Below are 17,001 nucleotides of genomic sequence, written 5' to 3'. Positions count from 1 at the left end.
ATAATTTAAAAAAAAAGTTCATTTACCTGTTACTACCACACACCAAATCCAGTTGTTGATACTTCCTGGCTTGTGTAGCCACTAGGTAACAAAAGCTCAACACTTCGCCCTAGAAACCTGGAGCACTTCTGTTGTCTTTTGTACGTGATTCTGAGTTTGTACGTGCTTCTGAGTTTTTACGTGTTTTGGAGTTTGTACGTGCTTCTGAGTTTTTACGTGTTTTGGAGTTTGTATATGCTTCTGAGTTTTTACGTGTTTTGGAGTTTGTACGTGCTTCTGAGTTTTTACGTGTTTTGGAGTTTGTACGTGCTTCTGAGTTTTTACATGTTTTGGAGTTTTTACGCGTTTTGGAGTTTGTACATGCTTAGGAGTTTGTACGTGTTTTGGAGTTTGTACGTGCTTTGTCTCTAAGGTCCACCATAAATATACTTTATTTATTCACTCCACATAAAATGTAATAAATAAATCATATAATACAAAAAACAACTATTTACATTTTAAACTTTTAACTATTTAAATTTTCAGCTTTTTCCTTTTAAACAAATTTAACGTGAAACAACACAAAACACTGCAAACCACAACACAATTAAATATAAATTTAAATATTAAAACAAAAAGAAGATGCACATTCTCTGTCATATGGGCCTGCATGATTTCTGAATCCTTTATCATCTGCAACTGAAAATAGCGGATGATTACTATACCTTTCTAATGTGACGTTGTTGTCCCTCACTCTCTTTCTCTCTGGCTCTGTTCCTGTGCTACTGCGAGTGTAACTAACGCCCCTCCCCCCTCTGTCCAGCGCAAAGTACAGGCCGCGCATGCGGAGTTTAGCGGAAAAAAGGGCGAGAGAGAGGGTGAGAGAAAGAAAAAAAACAAAAAAAACCTCACGGCTCCCAATAAGGAGCCGGCTCGCGTCGTTCACTTCAAAGAGTCGGCTCGAAATGTGTGTTCACACCGAACGCGATGGACGCGAATAGAGCGTCAGGTTTACATGTAAAGTCAATGGAAAAGCGCGATGACGCGCGATTGCGGGTCCCGCGAAAATTCGGAAGCAGATTTGCGTCGCGAAAACGCCAAAACTCGTGAAACGCGCGTCAGTGTAGCGCGTCTGGCGCGTTTGACTCGCGAATAAAACCACGCGCGTGAGTTTTTGTGTTGCATTTTGTGCATACGCGCGTTTCGCGTCTACCGCTCGAGTTGGAAAAATCTGAACTCCAGCGTCAAATCGCGCCGCGACAACCAATCAGGGGCCTGGTGACGTGGCTCTGACCTAGGTCAAAGGGGCAGATCCAGCCAAAGCCGTTCATTCTTCATTCAGTATGGAGGAAAAGCTCATCAGTGCCGTGGCTAATCACCCGGAGCTGTACGATGCTAGCTACTACTTTTACCGAGACAGGAATAAAAAGGACCTAGCTTGGAGACACATAAGTGAGGAGATCGGGCAACCTGGTAAGTTCATTCCTTCTTTTTAATTTTCAGACTGACCCGATGAACCCGCGCAAAAGCTAGCAAGCCCGCCTACTGTCCCGCTATTTTCCCACTGATGTACAAATACCTTTCCGCTAACAAGATAATGCGTTTATTCAGAGGACATCTGCAGGAGAAAGTGGAAGAGCCTCAGGGACACTTATAATAAGGAGAAGAAGGCAGAGAAGGAGAAGAGGAGTGGGTCTGCAGCAGGATCGGGGAGAAGATGGAAGTTCTTCGCGGTCATGGGGTTTCTGGACCCCTTCCTCACCCCGCGGGAGACAAGCGGCAATATGGTGCGGACCGTGGAGAACTTCTCCCCCGAGGACCAGGGACAGCCCGAAGAGGCAGCAGGGGAGTGTCAGTCAGAAGGTATGTTTACATTGAGTTAATGTAGGCAGTTAATTTATGCGTGTTGTCCTACAGGAACATATTTTGTTTATTAATAAACAGTATACAGTAGTCCCGCTGTTCATCCGTCACTGCCTCGCCTTTTCGCTGATTTTTTTTATTGCACCGTACAGCTTTCAACAATGCGCATTGCATTCTGCAGCCCAAATGACAAATCTCCTCCGTGTCGTGTCTCCTGCGCTTGCCAAACTTATCATGTTTGGTTTTGATAACCATCACGTCCAATAGAAAAAAACAGCACAAAAACACTCATAACTATGAGCCTCATTCGGAAATACACACCTGCACCGGGAGCAAAAAAGGCGCACAAAAGTGGCGCCGCAGACGGAGAAAAAGCGCGGCATAATACTTTTACGTTTTAAAATCGACAAAGGTTTTCACTTTGAGAATCAACTTGTGAGAACTGTGACTACTGTTCATGTGCTGCAATAAATGAGACCACTGTATATAATAATAATAATAAGTATATAATAATATAATATTCTCTATGACTATTGTCTTCAACCTATATTAACATTAATAATAATATTAACATTTAATATTGTCTTCATAGAGTCAAGTAATCATGCAGCAGAGTCCTCAGCTGTCTCTTCTCCTGGCTCTCCAGTCCCTGGTCCCTCAGCTCCTGCTGCTGCACCCACAGGTATGAACATCAAGCACTGACAGCTTTTTACTTGCTTGAATTCCCTTGTGATCACCTTTACTAAATATCTACAACCAATCAGTTTATATCCTGTTTTTTTTTTTCAATTTTGAAAATGAAAATCTAGTAGCAGCCTTCTCATTACTTTGTGTTGTTTTGTGCTGTGTTTTACAGGCCCACAGCGGAGGACAGCTCGAAGGCGGGCGAGGGACGGGTCCCAGGACGGTCCATCGGCGGTGGAGCTGGCCATCCTGGAGTCCCTAAAGAGGCCACGCCCGTCTCCAACTGAACATTTCCTCCTCGGCCTTGTTCCTGCTCTGGAGAGCATGCCGCCTCAGACACGAGAATTCGTGAAATTTCAAATTTATAAATTAGTTTTTGAAAACAGCACAGCTGTGTTAAATTTGGAAACATTGGACCCTAATGATCAGTAGTTTTCTGATGAGGCAGCAGCTCTCCAGGGCAGAAACAATGTTCTTATTTTTCTCCTCCTTCTCCCTGAGGCTCTTCCACTCCAAGCTGGGTCCTTTTTATTCCTGTCTCTCTGTAAATAGTTACATTTCATATATTTATGATAAATGTTTTTGTTAATGAATTTATATTTTTTCAAATAAACATTTATAATGACAAAATGTCTCTGTTCTACTACACAGCAAATATTGGCACCCGACTTGACACAAGTAGAATTTATTTCATATTATACTAATGACAAAACATACTAATACAGTGGGATGCAAAAGTTTGGGCAACATTGTGAAAAGTAATTATTTTCTTGTACAAATCACTGGTTGTCACAATAAAAATAGTCAGTTAAATATATCATATAGGAGACACACACAGTGATATTTGAGAAGTGAAATGCAGTTTACAGAAAGTGTGCAATAACTGTTTAAATCAAGCAGGTGCATAAATTGGCAACACAAAAAAAGAGAAATGAAATAAATATTTAGTGTATATCAATGTGTGTGTCTCCTATATGATATATGTAAGTGACATTTTTCATTGTAACAGCGATTCATACAGGAAAATAATGACTATTAATAAGGTTTCCCAAACTTGTGCACCACACTGTATATAGGAACATAGTGAAGACAAGTTACTTAAGAGAGTAAAAATAGGTTAGTTTATTTTGGAGTAGAGCTCCATTTATTAAGAAAAAATTAAAAGGACAGGAACACTCTTTAGAGGTTTGTGGGTGGCTCTTAAAAGAGCCGTTGTGGGGAAGTCACTCGGATTTCAAACAGGTTACTCCTTTGGTTGCCAAGACACAGCTCCCTCCGCCGAGAAGTGAGCCATGAATTTCTCCCTCACCAGGACAGCCTCTCTGGAGGAGTTGTTTGCTGCCATACGACCCAGGCCTTGCAACGGCTCCACCACAGCAGGTGCCCCTCTCTCGTCCACACAGCGCAGAAAATTGTGGAGAACACAAGTTGCCTTCACACACTTCTCCGCTCCGTCTAAATAAAAAGGAGTGAGTATCACTACAAAGGTTAACTCAGTGGTCCTAATGCTACAGTTTGATATCAGCAAACACCGAGCGCATACATTGATATGACACCACAGACATGCTATCATTCAAACACTGATAACAGCATAAATCGAATTAAATCGGGACTTGATGAGACCTTCTGAGTATCACTAGAAATATTATAAACAGTCGTCTCCGTACCACAGTTTGCTTTCAGTAAAAACCGAGCATTCACTGTTAGCATAGCACATCCACGTTAGCAGTGTATAAATGGATAGTTTAGCATATATTAGCACAGGTATCAATAAAGGACTACCATATTAAATACTTTTACTAACCTCAGGCAGATGGACAGGCGCTCTGCAGGTGGGATTGAGCGCCTGTAGTTGGTGTCTAGGCGGGCGATTCTGGGACCGACACGGGAAAGCAGGTCCTCAAACTGGCCGAGTGAAAGACGGTGATATCGCTGAAATCGGCCGTCATCCAGGCGCAGCTCCTGGAGCAAATGGTGAAACTCACCAAACTGCTCACGCCTCTGGAGGACCTGATGGACCCAGGTACGGCGAGGGCGTCTTTTACGCCGCTGCTCTGCTCTCCACAGTACATAGAGAAGGGAGACTCTCTCTTCAAGCGCTAACTCGACAGCTGCCATCTTGCAAAGATACCGGTCTGGCACAACTTCCTCCCACATCCCTCCCACATTTCCGGTTCACGCGCGTCAAAATATCATATTTTGAAGCGCGTTGGATTTTTCTTGGACACGCGTTGAGACGCGAATGTGCACGCGTCAAATTAGGGGCGTTTGGGGCGTTTTTGTTCGCGTCCATCGCGTTCGGTGTGAACACACCGTAAGAGCCATTTCGTTCGCGAACGACCCATCACTACTCTGGACCCCCTGTGTAACTACAGGGGTCCAACAAAGAATGGCCACGAATCATACTGATGTCTTCAGAAATTTATTTCTCTCTCTCTCTGTCTTATTGTCTTCAGACACCGTGAAAACTGAAGAAACACAAAGTTTACAACATAAATGTTTGAGCTTATCAGTCTCTCATATCAGTGTCCATAAACAGTCTTGTGCAAGCAGAACAGAAAAAATGCACAATAATAGATATAACAAAAATGTCCTCTCATTACCAGTGTAGAACACGTATGCAACATTATACAAACAATATACATTAAACCATACCGTGTGCACCTCTTGGACCACATGCAGAATGACATTAACGCTGAGGCTGTAGATGCATATGTAGCCATGTATCCATGCTAGCTCCACGATACCATGGTTGCGCTCTCAACCAAACTCTGGTCATGTGACAATTACAACTTTACCTCATACAAACTTTACAGCACTTTACATATTAAACGAGCCCATTTTTGTAATCACATATTTTAGACATGTTTTTTAATTAATGTTAAACTTTTATCCTCTTATCTTATAAATAAATGAACTAAATTAAGCATGAATCTATCACAGAAACATGAAATAACCAACTTTATTTTAACTGTCTCAGGGACAGTTACACTCCCACCAAATTACTATAATTTATGAAATCTGTAAATAATTTGAATAAATCTAGGAATTTACAGAACCAAACAGTACTTAATTGTGACAAACTTGCAAGTCAATCCTAATACTTTAACCACCCCATACATATTTACAGAAGTTCCACTGGAACATTCTAGTTACTTTCTATTAGGACCACTAATTTATGTATAGGGCGTTCAAGAGTGGATGGTTTATTGAGCCTTTCACCCTCTTTTGATAGTTTTCTATTTCCTAGTTGTATTCTGGCTTTCCGAACCAGACCATCTTCATCTTTGCAAACATCCAGTACTCTCCCAAGCTTCCATTCACTGCGAGGGATTCCTTCGTCTTTCACAATGACAATGTCGCCTATTCTAACATTTCGTCTTGGAGAGTGCCAGCGTTGTCTTAGTGTGATGTTTGAGAGATACTCATTCCTCCATCTACTCCAGAATTGCTCTGCCAAGTATTGAACTCTGCGCCACCTTTTCCTGGCATACAGATCTTCTGGCACAAATTGTCCAGGTGGAGGCAGTGGTACAGAGGTTTTCATAGTGAGTAAATGGTTTGGGGTGAGTGGCTCTAAGCCTTTGGGATCACTGATGCTGTCGGTGGTGAGAGGACGGCTATTAACAATTGCCATGGCTTCATAGAAGAATGTTCTCAAAGAAGCATCATCTAATCTTCCAGCACTCTGTGAAAGGACCTTGGTTAAGACACCCCTGACTGTCCTTATCTGCCGTTCCCAAACACCTCCCATGTGACTGGCGTCAGGCACATTCATGACAAAGTCACACTGTTTCCTGGCCAGGTAAGCAGACAGTCTGTCCTTATCTACTTCCTTTAAGGCCTCTGTCAGTTCATTTTTTGCCCCAACAAAGTTTGTTCCTTGATCAGATCTGATTTGTCTGATGGCTCCACGAATAGCTATAAAACACCGCAAAGCATTTATGAAGGCATCTGTCGTGAGATCTTCCAACATTTCTATGTGGACTGATCTAGAGGACAAACAAGAGAATATAAGACCGTACCTCTTATAGTCCTTGCGGTTTTGCTTAGTATGGAAAGGTCCAAAGCAATCCATCCCGCAATAGGAAAATGGTGGTGAGGGGTCAACACGAGCGGCCGGTAAATCAGCCATCCTTTGTGTTTCTGTTGGCCTGCGAGCTCTCCTGCATGTAACACATTGCTTAATGTGATTAGCCACAACTTTGCTCCCACCAACAACCCAGAAACCATTTGCTCTCAGCTCATTAAGTGTCTGTCCTCTGCCTTGATGTTGGGTTTTCTCATGGCACTGATCTAAGATCAGGTGTGTAATTATGCCATGTTTGGGTAGGATTATTGGATGCCTCATGTCAAGCGGTAGGGAAGCCTTCCTTAACCGCCCTCCTACCCTGAGAACACCGTCTTGCAATATTGGGTCAAGTTGGAACAAAGGATGGCTCTGTGGTAATTTACCATGGTTCAGTGCTTGGATTTCCTCCTGGAAAGCATCTTTTTGTGCTAATTTTATAAGCACATGACTTGCTTTTCTCCTGTCTTCCACATTTATAACCTTTGTTGCATTGGTTCTTTTGGCTAGGTGCTGGATCCTGGCAACTACATTTACTGCTGTATGCCATTTTGAGAACCTTTTGAGTCTCTCCAAGAAGTTCCTGTCCTCTACTACCTTTGTTTGTAGTATTTGTGTCGTTTTGACCTCTGGATCACCTACCAGAAGGTCTGGAGTTGAGTCTGGTGTGACAAACTCTCTTTCCCACAGGAAATGAGGTCCACTGAGCCAATTTGAACTGATCAGTTCCGCTACTGTGAGGCCTCTGGAAGCGTGATCCGCTGGATTTTGATTGGTGTCAACATAGTGCCACTGTGCAGGATCAGTTGCTTCTCTGATTCTTTGCACTCTATTAGCAACAAAAACGTGAAATCTGCGGGCTTCGTTGTTAATGTAGCCCAAAACCACCTGTGAATCAGTCCAGAAATACTCTTGGTCAATTTTGAGCTCCAGTTCCTCTTTTAGCATTCTGCTGACTGCTGAGGACACCACTGCTGCTGTTAATTCCAGCCTTGGTATGGTTACAACTTTTGTGGGTGCAACTCTTGCTTTGCCCATGACTAAGGAGCAATGCACTCGGTCTTCACTCATCACCCGAACATATGAGCACTGACCATACCCACGATTGCTCGCATCTGAAAAGTGGTGGAGTTCTATTCTCTGGACTTTCCCAAGGCTTTCAGGTACAAAGCATCTTGGGATTTGGAGTCTCTGCAGGTTCTTCAGATCAGTGACCCAACTCTCCCATTGTGGCTTCAATTCACCAGGCAGTGGCTCATCCCATCCAATGCTCTTTAGACACATTTCCTGTAGAATTTTCTTTCCTATTAGAAGGAAAGGAGCCAAGAAGCCTAATGGGTCAAACACAGAGGCTATAATGGACAGAATTCCCCGTCGTGTTACTGGTTTCTCCTCCAGGGCAACTTTAAAGGAGAAAGTGTCACTGCTTACACTCCACCTTACTCCCAACACAGTCTGAACTGGGAGTTCATGATGACTGATGTCCACATCCTGGGCTCCACTAGCTCGTTCACTATGTGGAATTGACTCCAGGACTTCTCTGTTGTTGGATATGAACTTGTGGAGCCGTAGTCTTGCCTTTGCACACACCTTCCGCACATCTCTCACTAGTTCAATGGCTGCATTCACAGTTTTTACACTGATTAGCCCATCATCAACATAGAAACTACTTCTGATGAAGTTGGCTGCTGTGGGATGTTCCCTTTCATTTTGGCTCGCAAGATACTTCATTGCATAATTTGCGCAGCCTGGTGAGGATGCGGCCCCGAAAAGATGGACTTTCATGCGATATTCTTTTGGCTCTGTGTTTGTTTCACCATTTTCCCACCACAGGAATCGCAAGTAATTTCTGTCCTCTCTGTTTACATGAAATCTGTGAAACATCTTCTCTACATCACAGATGATTGCAATTGGGTGTTGGCGAAATCGGCAGAGTACTCCAGTCAAACTGTTAATGAGATCAGGTCCAGTCAAGAGGTGATCATTCAGAGCTGTGCCACTGTACTTTGCAGAGCAGTCAAACACAACCCTGATTTTTTCCGGTTTTCTCGGGTGATAGACGCCTTGATGTGGAATATACCACATATTTCCTTCTCTGGGATCATCTTCAGCTCTTTCAGCATCACCTTCCTTGAAGACATTGTCCATGAACCTTACATAATCATCCTTAAATTTGGGATTTTTCTCAAACTTCCCTTTCAGGTGCTTAAGTCGCACCAGAGCCAGACACTTATTTTCTGGCAGCTGAGGGCGTGCCTTAAAGGGAAGTGGCATCTCTAGGTGCCCATCAGCATTCTGGTGTATTTTCTCATTTAGCAGTTGCATGAACTGTATGTCATCTTGTGATATGCTCTTTTCTCCAGGAGCTGTGTCTTTGAAGTCTGACTCAAGTACTCTGATGATGGTGGCTGGTGTCAAGGGTGGAAGTTCCTTAACAGATAAGCGATGGCACAGGCCTGTCACTTCTGCTGATGTTGCCATTTTTTGTGAACTGCCAACAATGCTCCAGCCCAGGTCTGTCTTGATTGCATATGGCTCTTCGTCACCTCCCGCAATTACTTGCCGTGGTGCCAGTGCTCTAGGACAGTCGTAGCCTATTAACAGCCCGACCTTGCAATCCATTAACTCAGGCATCTCCTGTGCTATTCTGATTAGATGTTCCCATCTTTTGGCAGTTTCAGAGGTGGGAATGTGTGAACGTTCAAGTGGGATGAAGTCTCTGGTATAGGCAAGTGGCAAGTTGATAAAGCTTTTGGAGGAAAACCCTCTAACTCTGAGCCCACTAACTCTTTCGCTCTGAACAATGGAATCTCTTCCCATCATAGTGGTTAGCTTTAACTTCACTGGCTCTAAACTCATCCCCATCTCCTCACATACCCCTTGATCTACAAAAGTGTTACTACTCTGTGTATCTAATAGAGCATACACTAAGGTCTCTCTCTCCGGAGTGGTGGTTGAAGAAACCCACACAGGCACTATCATGGATGTGCTCCCACCATCTCCTCTGTCCATGCAACAAGAAAGTGCAGATATGTTTTCTTCTGTCTGCATTCTATGTGATGATGTGTTCACTGCAGTCTTTGGACGGTCTTCATGAAGAGCTGTTGGATGATGTTTTTTGCAAACCCCACAAGTCGCCTTGCGCTTACAGTCTTTTGAATTGTGTCCTCTTCTGAGACAGCCAAAGCACAGGTTATTGTCAAGTATGAACTTTCTCTTGTTCTCCACAGACATTTTAGCAAAGGTCTGGCATTTGTGAATAGAATGGCTTTCTCCACAGCAAATACATGTGACTGAGTTTGATGGCAAAGCATTTGCTTTTCTTTCTATATCAGGCTCATTTGAATTGTTCTCCACTCCGCTGTATCCTGTGGTTGTTCTGTCTGATGCTTTCACATTTGTGATGTATGCATTAGCCTTTGGACGCTTTATGTCTCTAGCTGACCTTTCTTCAGTGTGTTTCAAGGCATGAAATGATGTTACAGGATTGCATGCAACTTCCGCTTCTTGTGCAACAAAATCAGCAAATTGTTTGAAGCTTGGATATTCTTCTTTTTGCTGTAACTGCACTGTGACACGACGATTCCAACGAGAAGTCACCCAGTCAGGAAGTTTTTGGAGCAATTTTTGATTCTCTTCACAGTCATTTAACACCTGCAGTTCTTTGATGTATGGCATAGCATTGCTGCAGGCTGTCAGAAAATCACTGAATTGTCTCAGTTTAAGCGACTCTCTTGAACCAATCTTTGGCCAGTTGTTCAGTTTTTCCCTAAATGCACGCTGAATTACAAAGGGGTGGCCATACCGAGCATTCAAAGCTTCCCAAGCTTGGTCATATGCTTCGTCATCTTTTCTGTAAAAGCTTCCCTCCAATACAGACCGTGCTTCTCCACTGATGTATTTGCGTAGGTAGAACAACCTGTCAGCTGGATTTGTGCATCGCCGTTCTATCAAAGCTTTGAAACTAGTGCTCCACTCTAAGAACTTAAGTGGGTCCCCTGAGAAGACTGGGGGCTCAGGTGCAGGAAGTCTGGTGAGGACCATTGTGTCATGCAAGGCTTGGATTAACAATGACTCATTGTTATTATTGTTTGGTTGTTCATTGTTATCATTCTTGTAGGTTTGCTCTGGTATGATTTCTTCAGGAGCTAATGGAGGACAACTGACTACCGCACTGTGTGCGCCTTTGTCTTCTCCACAGGCTTCACTTGAATCTGCTTGAGAATAAGCCTTTAGCTTTGCAGTTATTACCTGAAGATCTCGCTGATTTTCTAGTCTTTTAAGCTCTTGCCTTTGTGTAGCAATAGCCTCCTCCATCTCTATCTCGGCCTGCTTCGCGGCAAGCTGTGCAGCACACTCTGCCTTTTTTACATTGATGCTTTGCTGCTCCGATAAACAGCTTGAGCGGCAGCTACGTACAGAAGGTCGGGAGATTGTAGTCCCAAATATTGACTGAGCATATTCTCTGTCTAGCACCATGTGAAGTCTCGCATTTTCTGCCTTAGCATCAAACTCTTCTTGCCCCACTTCACTCATACGTACTTTAAGTATTCTCATCAAGTCTGCTGTTACTGCTGTGCAGGAATCAATTTTTCTTCTAGTCTCAGTAGAAGGGGCTGACTGCGATCTCATATCATTCATATGTATTTTTCACTTGTGACTCCAGCCCTTCGACAGTATCCATCATGTCAGCTAATTCTTGGTCAGAGCACTCATCTTTAAGTTTGGAACGTGTAGCTTTAACTTGTTCTTTCCAGCTTTCATATAGTTTGATAAATTTACTCTCCTTCTGAGAGAACTCTTGTTGCTTAAGTTCTAGCATTTTGGGCGTTAACTTTCGCTCCCTTGAGGATTTCCTAGGCTCTAGTCTTGAAGTATTAGAGGCAGGCTTCTTCAACATTATCTGCTTGATTTCTATTTTAGCATGAATATCACCTATGAGTAACTCCAATTTCTCCCTTTCAACATCATCAGTCTGTAATTTCAATTGTTCTTTCAATCTACTTAGCTCTTCCTTAAGGGAATCGATTTGTTCTCTGCATTCTTCAATATGTGATTTTTCTGTGTTTACTGACATTGTACATGTTTCAGCAAACCTGCTGCATAAACAAGTTGTTGCTATATGTACATGAGATCCTGGCAAATATATAATTCTTAATACAATCTGATTCTTGCAACAATTTGCTTAACTACACCCCTTGTTATTCTTTTTTTAAGTCGAACTCTTAAACGTTATTAGAACACTTTAAACAACACCACTTGTAAAATAAAAGGGAACACTTTGGCTATAATGACAGGTTGGTTACCTTTAACTCAGTACCTTTCTCATACAAAATAAATTATTATTTTAATAGACCTCTCCAAACTTTACTAACATCCGTGAAGTTGTGGATATATCACAGCCCAACCTGGCGCTGACTGAAGAGCCGTTATCTTTTCCTTGAAGACCGCCAGGGATTTTACAGTCCTTGCTGTGTGCAGCGGCAGAGATTTGCAGAGCTGTAGTTTATGATGGTCAATGTCGCCCTCTATTGGTGAAGTCGTGGTCGTTGCCGTCCAAAGCGCCAATAATGGTGTTTCCTCTTTTTAAGTTTGCAAGCCTCTTTTCCGATGTGTTCTCGAACCACACACACTGTGCTGTCAAGAACGTTTCTTCTTCTCTTATTCTGGAACATGCATTGCTTCTAACGTCGAACTTCCAGCCACATTGGCGGTACGTTTTCACTGTAACTACAGGGGTCCAACAAAGAATGGCCACGAATCATACTGATGTCTTCAGAAATTTATTTCTCTCTCTCTGTCTTATTGTCTTCAGACACCGTGAAAACTGAAGAAACACAAAGTTTACAACATAAATGTTTGAGCTTATCAGTCTCTCATATCAGTGTCCATAAACAGTCTTGTGCAAGCAGAACAGAAAAAATGCACAATAATAGATATAACAAAAATGTCCTCTCATTACCAGTGTAGAACACGTATGCAACATTATACAAACAATATACATTAAACCATACCGTGTGCACCTCTTGGACCACATGCAGAATGACATTAACGCTGAGGCTGTAGATGCATATGTAGCCATGTATCCATGCTAGCTCCACGATACCATGGTTGCGCTCTCAACCAAACTCTGGTCATGTGACAATTACAACTTTACCTCATACAAACTTTACAGCACTTTACATATTAAACGAGCCCATTTTTGTAATCACATATTTTAGACATGTTTTTTAATTAATGTTAAACTTTTATCCTCTTATCTTATAAATAAATGAACTAAATTAAGCATGAATCTATCACAGAAACATGAAATAACCAACTTTATTTTAACTGTCTCAGGGACAGTTACACCCTGCCTACCACTCCAATAGGTCCACATCAGACACCATCGCTGCTGCCCTTTACTATTCACTCTCCCACCTGGAAAACAAAGACTCATACATCAGGGTACTTTTTATTGATTACAGCTCCGCTTTCAATACTGTCATCCCACACAAGCTCACTCACAAGCTGGCAACGCTCAGCCTGCACCCCACCCTATCTGACTGGCTACAGGACTTTTTGACTGGCAGGCCTCAGTCTGTCAGGATTGGCAACAGGACTTCAGCCAGCATTATTACAAACACTGGCGTCCCACAAGGTTGCGTCCTCAGCACCATCCTCTACACCCTGTACACCCACGACTGTGTCGCCTCCAACAAAGACATCATTTTGAAGTTCGCGGATGACACTGCAGTGATCGGTCGCAACACTAGAGGGAACAAAGCGGCTAGGAGAGAGGTGGCCGGTCTGGTGTCATGGTGTGAGGACAACACCCCCACCCTCAAAACTGACAAGACAAAGGAGATGATGGTGGACACCAGTGTTGGTCAAGTTACTTGATAAAAATAATCAGTAACTAATTACTGATTACTTCCCGAAAAAAGTAATCCTGTTACTTTACTGATTACTTATTTTCAAAAGTAATTAATTACTTAGTTACCTAGTTACCTTTTAAAAACACAATTTACAACCTAAATAGATGATAAAGCGATAGATCTTTCAGCCCAATTCTACTTTTTCTACATAATCCATCATACAAAATGTAATCAAATGGAAACGTCTCTTTTTAAAACTTGTTTTTATTAGTTTTAATCTTTTAACTTTATGCATCAAGCAAAATTTAAATTATATGCAACATTCTCTGACTGGAAGAAATTAGTTTAACATTTAAACCTATTTTCTGCACATTCCAGCAAGTGAAACACAGCAGAAAATAAATAAAATCAAAGACTCGGCGGTCCTGTTGCTCTATTTTCAGCTGTATAGCAGGCGGATGTTTGCCCTGGTGCAGGTGTGCCACAGCGGTCAGTGGAAGAATCCGCGAGGTTGTCTGTGAATTTTCCATTATGTCGTAGCGCACTCGGTGCTTGCTCGGAAGTTAAGGGTTTTTTTCGCTATAAAAAGAAGTTTTCTTCCCACGCACAACGGACACTAATGTTTTCGTCTCTTTTTACGGAATCAAACTCAAATTAAGGTCAGTACATCCACGCTTTAAACGCTGCACGCTCATACTCTCTCCTGCACTCGATATATTATCCATTTTTGATCTGCACACAGCTGTTGCCACAAACGTCGCACTCACTTACGTCATTGTCATGAGACACTCTCGCAAAAAAAAATCACGGTTTTAGTAACGCAGTAACGCAGCATGCTTATGGGAAAGTAACAGTAATCTAATTACTTTTTTGCAATAGTAATCCCTTACTTTACTTGTTACTTGAAAAAAGTAATTGGATTACAGTAACGCGTTACTTGTAACACATTACTGCCCATCTCTGGTGGACACGAGGAAGAAGAGGAGGCCTCACCCACCCCTGTTTAAACGGGGCCTTGAAATAGAGAGGGTGAGCAGCTTTAGGTACCTGGGCGTCTACATTTCGGAGGAACACACCTGGACACTGAACACCTCACAGCTGGTCAAGAAGGCTCAGCAGCGGCTGTATTTCCTGAGGAGGCTGAGGAAATTTGGCATGTCGGCCAAGATCCTCAGCAGGTTCTACAGCTGCATTGTGGAGAGCACCCTGGCCAGTTGCATCACTGCCTGGTATGGCAGCACTACTGCCATGGACCGCAAACGCCTGCAGAGAGTGATAACAACTGCGGAGAAGATCATCAGAACTCCGCTGCCCTCTGTGCAGAGCATCTACCATCGCAGAGTCCAGAGGAGAGCTGCCTCCATCCTCAAAGACCCCACACACCCCCAACATGGACTGTTCACACTTCTACCCTAGAGACGAAGGTTTAGAAGTGTGAAATCCAGAACATCCAGACTCACGAACTCCTTCTTCCCCACTGCCATTAGACTCTTGAACAGCTGACCCATTTTGAACAGTAATAATTATTTTTTTGCACGTCTGGTTATCTTACATATTAAGCCAGCATATTAAGCTATAGTTCTTTTGCACACCTCTGTTTCAAATCTCCATATTTTGTCTCCTTTTCTGTCTTCAGCTATTTATTTGTATTATTTGTATTTATATGTTCTATTTCTATTGTATATATTAATCGGCATCTGTGGGTGGACAGCAAAGAAAGAATTACATTGCACAAATTTTACATTGCCTTTTCTCTTGTGACACATGACAGTAAACACTTTGAATCTTGAATCTTGAGTTTTTCTTGACTTAAGTTGAATTGTGAAAATTTTATGATGAACTTTGGACTCACAACCAAGGTTATTATCGTTAACGAAAACTAACGAAATAACGAAAACTAGAAGTGAAAAAACATTTTCGTTAACGGAAATAAAAATAAAAACAAAAACAAAAAAAGGAAAACTAACTAAAACTGTAATGAGTGTTCACAAAACTAACTAAAATTAACTGAATTTATAGCAAAAATGTGTTTAGTTTTCATTGATGTGTGCGTGTCATACAAGAGTCAAGGGTGAAAATGAAGTTTAGTTTCCAGATTTTTTTTCTTGCTGTCTAATTATGCCAGCAGGTGACAAGTACGTTAGTCGAGTCGTCTGTGTTGCTGCTCCATCCTCGCGCAGAAACATGTCAGGAAAAGTCGGGAGAAAGCGCCAGAGTCCAATTTGGGATTACTTTGAATATGACTGTGTTTTGGATAAAGCAAGTGTCTTGTAGTGGAAAGAGACAAATTATGAGGGACATTTTTAAAGGGGAAAAAATCCCACAAACCTTAAAGTGCACTTGAAAAGCTCACACAAGAAGGCTAACCTAACTTACCTTGAGAAGGTAAGGGAGCACACTCAACCCTCATCTCCAGAAAACAGAAGCTAACCCCAGGCAAGGCAGCGTGATGCATCCCGAGACAACAGGACTGGGATATCTACACAACTGTGTGAGTCAATTGCCTTCAAAAAGTTTATCAATTCACTTGAACCAAAATTACGAACACCTGGTGCTGCAAGAGTTAATAGTCTCATTGGGGCCAAGATATACATTTTATAGTTGCCTGGTATCAATGGTTGTTCATCTGCCTTTATTTATTTATTTAAAGAACCCATAGGTGGGAATGTGAGTTGTCTGTCTCTGCATGTTAGCCCTGCGACAGACAGGCGACCTGTCCAGGGTGCAGGGTATGGTAGCTGGAATAGCAACATACCCAAGGATAAGCAGAAGAGAATGACTGATATGATGAAACTGGGATTTTGTTACACTTAATTATTGCAAACACAACTAAAACTATAACTGAAACTAATCAAAACTAAACTGAAACTAAGGATTTTCAAAAAAATAAAAACTAAACTAAACTAGCAAACAATTGGTAAAAACTAATTAAAACTGATATAAAATTGAAAATCTGAAGTCAAAACTAAATAAAAATAAAAACTAATGAAAATTGCAAAACTATTAAAACCCTGCTCACAACTAATGCTGTTAATGATACTGTAACGGACTGGGTTACAAGTTAGTTTGACTGTTGTGTTATCAGTGTATTGTGTTCAGAATTGCCACCCACATATGGCATAGTTGGTCCACACCAGCAGCATTGTGATTTACTGAGTGTCCTTGAATGTGTAATAATAGTCTAGCACTAGAATTACTGAGCCTTTTTTTCCCCTGGTGCAAGTCCCTACTACTAGATTTACTAGCCCTGTGCAAATTTGTGTAAATTCCCCTGAAACTAACACCTCCTAGCACCCCGCTGAGAGGCCTTCAGCTCCATTGTTCTCCTGCTTTTGTTGTGCAAACATACCCTCCCCCAACCAGGAGAGATTAAGGAGACAGGAGAGAACCAGGAGAAGGTCTTTCCTTCCAATCGTTGTCAGACTCAACAACAAAGTACCTGCAGCCTACAATACACCATGCTAGTTTTTATGTGCAGTATTTCTCATATGCAATATTAGTTCTTGTCAATCCTTGTCACTACATTGCATGCCTGTCCATAAACATATA

General features: G+C 42.1%; 1 protein-coding gene across 1 annotated transcript; it reads left to right on the top strand.

The window, feature by feature from the left end:
* The first annotated feature begins 1,322 nt into the window (after positions 1–1,322).
* Positions 1,323–4,691, top strand: LOC146502082 (uncharacterized). The gene is made up of 3 exons (XM_085134262.1): positions 1,323–1,452; positions 1,591–1,842; positions 2,435–4,691. The coding sequence occupies exons 1-3, from the start codon at positions 1,323–1,325 to the stop codon at positions 2,542–2,544; spliced, it is 492 nt and encodes a 163-aa protein (XP_084990388.1). The 3' UTR covers positions 2,545–4,691.
* The last annotated feature ends 12,310 nt before the right edge of the window (positions 4,692–17,001 follow it).

The sequence above is a fragment of the Neolamprologus multifasciatus genome, chromosome 15 (assembly GCF_963576455.1).
Source record: "Neolamprologus multifasciatus chromosome 15, fNeoMul1.2, whole genome shotgun sequence".
Classification (NCBI taxonomy): Eukaryota; Metazoa; Chordata; class Actinopteri; order Cichliformes; family Cichlidae; genus Neolamprologus; species Neolamprologus multifasciatus.
This window is presented reverse-complemented; position numbering and strand designations above follow the sequence as displayed.